Consider the following 9,201-nt stretch of genomic DNA (forward strand, 5'->3'; position numbering starts at 1 on the left):
GTGTAAAAGAAGAATCATTATATTTTCCGATTCTGATAAAATTATCGTAGATCAAAAATGTATTAGTTAATTAATTTCACAATAAATATTTTATTTAAATTTAAATTTTCAAATTGTAAAGTAATACTCACAAGTGACGTAAAATATGATAACGCCTAAGACACTATTAGTGATGCAGCCAACAACACTATTCCATTCTTTTCTTTTCTTTCGAAGACACAATGTAGTGACGTAAACTTAAACACTGGGCGAATTTTTCATCCTTTTTATTCGGTTGGTGTTGGTATTTGTTGTCTTGGTATTGGCCATGTTCTTCTCTTAGGTGATGATATTCGCCGTTTAATAATATTAGTTCATCTTGAGAAACGGTTTGTATTTCGTTTCTTTTCTCTTTCGAAGAACAATTGTGACGAAACTTAACACTGGGCGAATTTTCATCCTTTTACTGGAGCAGGCCATTTCTCTTATGATGATAGAACTAAATATATATTGAAACGGCGAATATCATCACCTAAGAGAAGAACATGGCCCAATACCAAGACAACAAATACCAACACCAACCGAATAAAAAGGATGAAAAATTCGCCCAGTGTTTAAGTTTACGTCACTACATTGTGTCTTCGAAAGAAAAGAAAAGAAACGAAAATACAAAACACGGTTTCCTCAAGATAAAACACTATTCCAATTACTGTGGTCGCCACCCAAAGCATCATGTCAATATACACGAAGAGAACAATGCATATTAAGAAGCAAGTTTCGTAGACAAAAAAAGATGTAAATAAGAGGAAACAATGCTTTCCATTTTTCGTTTATTTCATCCAGTGGCGTAGCGAACGTAACTGGCGGCCAGGGAACGACACTTTATTGGCACCCCCTCCCCTTTTCCAGATAATTACAGCCTGTAAAGGGAGTCGCAGTATAAAAAGATTGGGAACCCCTGGTGTAGAGGAATAAAGAATTTTTAAAAGTGTTTGATTGGTCATTTGGTGTGATAAATCTTGACGTAAGGTAACTTCTGTAGGTATATATCCGATCTTACCTGTTTTTATCGGGTGCAAAAATTAGGTTCTCCTTTCTTCCGAGGCTAATTAATAGTTTCAATTAAGTTACAGCAGCAGAGGTAATATTGTAGTGTTCAAGTAATGATGTGTTTAATATTCTGTTCTTCACAAATATTTTTACTTGACAAATCGGACGATAAAAGAAATGAATCGTTGTTACAAAAATATTACTCTAGGAGATATTAAGATAGTTTTGAGTGTTTAAAAGTCTTATGAACAAAAAAGAATCAGAGAGAAGAAAAATGTTATTATAAAATCAATGGTATTTTCACATATGAATTCAAAATATCAGATAGATCTTATAAATTTAATCTCAACTAGATCGAAACTACCAGTTTATTTTAGTGTACCAAAATCATTTGATAAGTATCAAATTCTTCGGCCTTCAAACAGAAGACCGAAGAATTTGGTACACACTTACTTGATATATTTCTGTTTCCCGATGCACCCTACATCCTGCAGTTTGATAATAGCCGCGAATTTTGCAACAAAAACATAAAAGACAATAAAATAACTTGGATAAAACTTAAAATTGTACACGTGAAACCAAGGCACAGTCAGAGGCAAGAAAGCTGGAAGAGAGCCAACGAAGACATAAAAAGTATGCTGACAACCTGGTAGCACGACAATCAATTTACTCCACAGAGTAACGGTCTAAAATTTATTCAATTCGTGAAGAATAGAGCTTTCCACTTTGGTGTAAAGAGTTTTCCTTACAAAGCTACGTTTGGGTGTGCAGCGAAGCTGGAATTGTCAACAAGCATTTCATTCATTAAATAATAATTATTTGCAAGATGCTCCGTTTGCAACACGAAATAAAGACACTTTGGTCAAAGAAGCCACATCTACATTGCGTGCCTCTTGCTCAAAAAATTCTGACGATTACCTAAAAAGCTACATTTCAGATGTTGAACAGAAGATCTGCAGATTATGTTTAAATAAACTAAATATCCAGAAAGAAAGACAAGAGGCCAATGAATGTTTAAAAATACAAGCAAAGACAATGAAAATACTGTCAGAAAAATCACATTCTGAGGCATATGTAGGAATGACAGGTTCGTATCCCGGTGCCTGATATTGACAGTGGACAAGGAAATGCCAGATCCATTATTGCTGTTGTTATGGAAGAAATCAGTCAAAAATTTTATCGATTGGAAAAAAGAAATGGGCGCTTCAACCAGTTATATTGCAGGAATCATTTTAGTGTATGTGGACAAAAACTAATATCAATTGACAAAATACCGGACATTGAGATACCGCTCCGGTACGTCGCTACAACCGAAAGTGTGGGTATATGTCGGGCTTCAAATAATGCTCATGTAAAAAACAGTGTGACAACAGTAGATGTGCTTGTATAAAAAGATAATGTTTACTGCAGTTTTAAATGCCACTCCAGCACTCCTTGTTCTAATAAATAGAAATTATTATATTTTTATAGTATTGATTTATTACATTAAACATAATAATGTGACAAGTTTAATATGCATTTATTTTATTACTTCTATTACATTTTCTACAAACACAGATTAGTTAATTCATAGAATACGTAGTTAAATTATATAACTTTTAATTAATTTCATACTTTACCTAAACCAAGCTGATATTCTATGAAATAACGGCATTCAATACTTTAACGGTAATATATCTATATATTATTTTAAATGTAAGGAAAATCCCTTAGAATCGTTTATGAATATAATTATAATTTTTATGTTCTGTACCTTAAATTTATTGTAAAACTAGAGGGTCAAACTAGTAATTCGGCCGAAATGCACATTGTAAAAAGAAATATGTTACCGAATACAACATCGTTCTAAAAGCAATAATTATTCACTAAGATCTCAATAGTAAGTGGTTAAAGCATACATTCAGCTCATTCCGTAATCTCAACTACAGTGTTATGGTGTTTATATTAATTATTACAAAGAAAACAATCCCTTATTGGTTTACAATAATAATTGTAATTGATAACTATCATTTATTAATACTGCGTATTTCTAGTTTTATTCTAATAAACAATGTAAAATTCGATTCTTATAATATGAAACACAGAAGGATTATATAACTCCAAAAGTATAAAAACCATAAAATATTTTAAAATTCATAAACCGACAGACGTCGCCTTCCATTAATACAATCATACTAGAAATTCTCCCGCCAGCATGAACGTCACCTTGTCACTGAGGTCACTGCAATGTAAGCGCGATAACCGAACCCAAATCGATCATACGTTTATTCTATAGCTAATATTTCCGCAAAACAAGTAGACTATACTTTCCGTCAGAACATAACAAAAAGTTCATCTGGATTAAAGAGAAGTTGCAGGAGTTATAAAAAATTACATGAAGTATTCTATATTAGTAATATCATTAAAAGAGCTCAGCAATTAAACAACTATAATAGAACACCTTAATTTTGCTGAGAAATATATATTTTAATCACAAACGTTTTCAACCTGATTAACAGGCCATCCTCAGGTCTACAAAACGATAATGGAACATAAACGTTCCATGTATAGAATATAAATATTTAAATCAAAATTTAGAACAAGAATTTAAAAAATATACCATAGAAACGGAATAAAACATAAAATTAAAATATATAAGAGAATAAATAAAAATAAAGATAAACTAAAAAAATTATAACTAATAGTTTTCCAATAACTAATTCTAGCATGAGTTTTCAGTGAACTTTTTAATCATGTATTTCCACGCCGACGACAGGCTCTCAGCATCCCTCGCATTCAAACATCCTTCCTGTAGTCTACTCTTATATATTGGATTTCATTGTTGGATTTCATGTACAACAACAACCCTCAGTTGCGTAGTCACACCCAAGACCTAGAAGAACTAGCTAGCCTGGTATGTTATCAATCTTGTTTTACGTTTTGTGGTCGAATCTACAGACAAAAAAGAGGGGTTCCGATGGGAAGTCCCCTCTCTGGAATTCTTTGCGAATTGGTAGTTAGAAGATTGGAAAGGGAAGCTCTACAAACTTTTAAGGAAGATATCATACATTTCATCAGATATGTGGATGACATTTTTATATTATGGAGAAACAATAGCAAGATACATGATTTTTTGAATAAAATCAATAATAACAAGGATGGGCTTAGATTAAAGTTAGAGCAAAAAAGTTCCATGAGTGTGCACTTCTTAGACATTAATATCAAGTTCATGGGGGATCATTTGTCCACCAGCGTATATATTAAGCCTACTCACACCCCACTATATATACCAGCGCAGTCCATGGATCCATATCGATATAAAATGGCTGCATTTCAAGCGTTGATAAGAAGAGCCTATTTGTATTGTGATAGAATTGGTGACAGAAATAAAGAAATTGAAAGGATATTGCAAATAGCTCAGGCCCTAGGCTACAGGAAAAGCACCATAGTTGGATTACTCAAAAAGTATGAAAAGAAGAATGAGAAACAAGGATTAAATACAGCTCACAATAGACGCTTGAAGTTTACGTATAACAGTAATTTGAATAGTATTATGAAAGAAGTGGCTAGTAAGAAACAAGCAAGAATGATTTTAAAAAGGGCCCCAAGTTTATATAAGATATTGAGAAATGATAAAGATAGAATAAACGCAGAAGAAAAACCAGGTGTCTATAAAGTTCCTTATGAAAACATCCAGCTGGATGTTAAGAAAGACTACATCGGCGTCACCAACAGGAGCTTAGGGGTAAGGCTAAAGGAACATCGGTATAACGTAAAAAAAGGATCCAATACCACAGTTTTATCACAAATGTCGCAAGTCCAAGGTTCGGTAGTAAAATGGGACGAGGCAACGATTATAAAACCAGTATCTTCCCCCACTTTATCAATGACAGCAGAGAAGATTGAAATATATAAGAGTAGACTACGGGAAGGATGTTTGAATGCGAGGGATGCTGAGAGCCTGTCGTCGGCGTGGAAATACATGATTAAAAAGTTCACTGAAAACTCATGCTAGAATTAGTTATTGGAAAACTATTAGTTATAATTTTTTTAGTTTATCTTTATTTTTATTTATTCTCTTATATATTTTAATTTTATGTTTTATTCCGTTTCTATGGTATATTTTTTAAATTCTTGTTCTAAATTTTGATTTAAATATTTATATTCTATACATGGAACGTTTATGTTCCATTATCGTTTTGTAGACCTGAGGATGGCCTGTTAATCAGGTTGAAAACGTTTGTGATTAAAATATATATTTCTCAGCAAAATTAAGGTGTTCTATTATAGTTATATTAGTAATATAAATTAAACTAAAAGAGATAAACCTGGAAAATTCAACATTTTCATGTTATAGCATTGGAGAATGTTTGGAAATATATAAATTCACGGTACTAAACGTGACACCAGTTCATATATCACTAATGAAATATGTATGTTAAACATGTCAGAAACACTTCCTAATAGAATTAGATGCATCAATTTAGAAAGCAAACAAATTCATTTGATTTTATGGATCTATTAAAATTACACGGCATTGCATTTATCGTCTTTATCGATTACAGTATTTATCTTTTAATGGAATAATAAATTATAACATGTCTGATTTCCATTAAAGGTATTCTTAATTTTCATAATTATGCTTATATAAAAGAGAAACAGCTGTACTAAATCCTTGAAGCTGCACCGCAAATTCAACTGACTATACATCAGACAATTCTCTGCCGTAATTTTCCGTTTTAAATACAAAGCAGATAGTTCTTACATCAAAGATGATTAGAATTATTCAAGAAGACATGATATCGAGCATTAGCTCTAATATTGTAAGTTTTAAAAAGGAAACATGTCTGAAATGCTTTCTGTCACCAATTACCTCAATGTTAATGATATACGGATGGAATTTCTTCAATTCCTGTTCATGTGTCGTACGAAACCATAATTACTTTTTGGAATTTCTGAACAAGTTTTACCTATACTTCATCGAATTTATCTGCTGGATGCATTTCTTTCTTACTTTTTGTATGACAATTCCTTTCCTGTCAAGTAAAACGCCCTGTATATCCTGGTACTCGATTGTCGACAACGACATCTTTGTCAAAGTGGGCGTCTGTATTCTTGCCTTAGTGTTTGCCGTAATATTCAGCATTGTCGGGCGAGTAAAATTAAATACAAAAATTAAAGTAAGAAATTCGAATTACTTTTGCCAAAATCAGCTGTTTTCTATCATTAATCACACTGAAAGTGCCACGATGATTTTGACAATAATTATCACATCGTGGCTTCAGTTCTTGAATGTATTTTTCTGTTATCGCGATTTGAAGAAAAAAGAATTGTTTAGATTCGAAGCACTTTTCTGTAGCATCGAAGTTGGAATATGGATAACTTTGATCAGTGGAAGTTTGTTGTATTTTGCTTTCTTTTTTTTCACGTTTATTGCTACTCTATCAAAAGCTTTCCAGAAAGTATCGGAAGAACTGTACTTACTAAGAAAGGATAATTTAAACTTGGAACTTGAATTGGAAGAAATTATGGCACAACACCATGAAATTTGGACATACATCAATCAAGCCAACGGACCATTGAACTATGTATTAATGATTTTGTATGCGACTTTATTAACAGAAACGTGTCTACTTTATTTTATTGCCATATTCTCGAAAGTGAAATTTGCCTTGAAAATGTTTATTTTTATTATTTGTGCTATAGTAACTATTGTATGTATTTTATTTGGATTCTCGGCGTCTGTTTTCACATCAAAAGTAAGTCGTTTTATTAATATCGAAAATACATTTCATTTATGGATTTAATCTAACGTTTGGCTTTGTTTTTCTCTTTCAGATGCAAACATCCTTTCAAGACATAAGAAGATTTGCTGATTGCAATCTCAGTTTAGTACAGAAATTAAAAGTAAAGTGTTTTAAATTTAATTTTTTATAAATAAATGTTCATTTTTTGTAAATTTTAAAAAAAGTAATGACAATCAATTATTATACAGATGTTGAATTTTATGAAGAGATTTGGTAAAGTACCTCTATGCATATCCATGAATGATTTCTTCAACGTCACCAAGAAATTTCCGATTAAAGTATATTCAAATACATTTTATAACATTAATTATGAAAATCTTCTATAGATATATTTAATTTTAGAAATTTTTCAGATGGCGAGTTCAGTTTATTCGGTATTTTCTGGCCTTCTGAACCTCCGAACAGCTACAAGACCTAAAAATTAATATGTTTGTTTCATAATTTTAAAATAAATACATTTAATGGAATAGTATATCGCTTTTAGCCTTTAATACTATTTAATAGTTAGTGTAAATCGACAATACACGTAAATATACGTACGGGCATATTACACTAGTGAATGAGATTATTTAATAAATTGTTTAATGATTACTATCACTTTAATTATAAAAATTTACAATAAACTGTGGCTCTTTTAACATGTTATAAAATGCCAAAGTTTAAACATTAAAATATATATGTTAGATTCTGTTATAAGAGATAAGAGCCATATTTAAGTCGAAAAATCTTTTGTTTAAAAACTAACTTTGAGAAGTTGCAATGCTTTTTGTTTATTGTATCTTTCAGATTTTTGTTAATTCCTTTAGACAGTTTCATATCTTGTATATCTCGGTGTGAAATACTACGTTTTGCAGCTTCTTACTCAGTGGATGACGTCGGCTTGGCTTCCAAATTAATTTCTTCGTCACCCTTTACCCATCCGACACAGAGTGTTGGATGTAGCGCAGAGGAAACTCTACACCTCGTTGGTTCGTAATAATCGCTACGGTTAACACAAAACGAAGGGATTAATAAACAAACGGAACGTAATTATGGCGCAGAAACCACCTGACAGCTACCTGTGTAGTGACGTAAATTTCGGTTACACCGAAGCCATTTCTTACAGAATAGTCGCGGGTTCGGTTCTGGCGGTGTAACTTAATTATATAATACCGCAAATAGCAAAATATATTATCTATGGCTGACTGTACATATCTTTAATGAAAGCTTTTCTACGGTACATCGGAGTGGCTACTCGTTTTGGTGTTTTTAACGGACCGACCACTCGGGTTTTCACTTAGAATAACGCAATATAAAAGCTACCGTCCACGTCACCGATCGGACAGAATCGAACGGGATATTTTCTCCTTTCGTAACGGATGACCCCAGGGGAAAGCCAACGAAGAGTAAGTGTAGAGAGGAAGGGAATTCGCTTCTAGCAGGGGGGAACAAATCTTGTATTTTAATTCCCCCGCGTTCGCTATTGTCGGCGCGTCGCTATTTACACGGGATTTAATTAAAACAAAATATTTTTAAATGTGTTTTTCTACGCCCGAAGTCACATCTTCCATCCTTTTCGGTAAACAGATGTAATTATTTGAGAGAACCAAGAGGTAAGTATCGTAACGTTTCTTACGCGTAACGCTACCAGTTAGAACGGGAAAAGGGGTTATGTTACTTACTATACACGGATAAACCGCATAAAGATAGATTCGATTGTCGCATTGCCGATTTTATTTTTAACTTTTGACACTGTAAACGGTATAAAAATACGTAATCTTTTAACAAAAGAAAACCTCGATGGTCTTTGGATATGATCTACGCGAATGCGCCCTTAAAAGGGTAATATTAAGCATAATTCGAAAATATCGGAAATTAACTGTCGAATAATACAAAAGATTCGGTATTACGTTAATCCAGTGCTGGGAGTAAAACGACATGGTCGACAAGCGGCTGAAACTCTATTCTACGCTTGCTCATAATAGAGATTTAGCTTCAAATTTTAAAGACGATCTGTTTCTCGGCCACTTCTATTCGACATTCCTTTGAAGTAACCGAACGAAATCTCTGCTCTATATATAAGCTATGGTATGGAGTGTTTTATACATTCCATAGCTTCCTTAACTCTACCTACGATCTGTTCTCTTTGTATCTATATAATGTATTGGATATAACGATGTAGCCAATCGCGCAAAGTTTATCTACCGAGTAGATTAAAAATGACGTGGCATCGATTGCTACGCGATTTTTTATTGGTCGGTCGATCATCTCTTCGACTTCGACTCAATCACTGGTTACGAATAACTAGCAATAGTAGAGAACAACAAAAGAATCGAACCCGGACTCGTAATATACGCTCGAACAGTAAGATTGCGCTCAGACGTAACGTCACGTTACGTCCGGTCAA

The 9,201-nt window shown here is 32.9% G+C and overlaps 1 protein-coding gene across 1 annotated transcript; it reads left to right on the top strand.

The window, feature by feature from the left end:
- The first annotated feature begins 3,985 nt into the window (after nt 1–3,985).
- On the top strand, nt 3,986–5,023 carry LOC136972526 (uncharacterized). Its single transcript, XM_067267114.1, has one exon. It carries the CDS (start codon nt 3,986–3,988, stop codon nt 5,021–5,023), a length of 1,038 nt encoding a protein of 345 aa, XP_067123215.1.
- Nucleotides 5,024–9,201: the final 4,178 nt, after the last annotated feature.

This window comes from Centruroides vittatus, unplaced genomic scaffold, assembly GCF_030686945.1.
Source record: "Centruroides vittatus isolate TY-2023 unplaced genomic scaffold, ASM3068694v2 contig_2953, whole genome shotgun sequence".
NCBI classification, from domain to species: Eukaryota; Metazoa; Arthropoda; class Arachnida; order Scorpiones; family Buthidae; genus Centruroides; species Centruroides vittatus.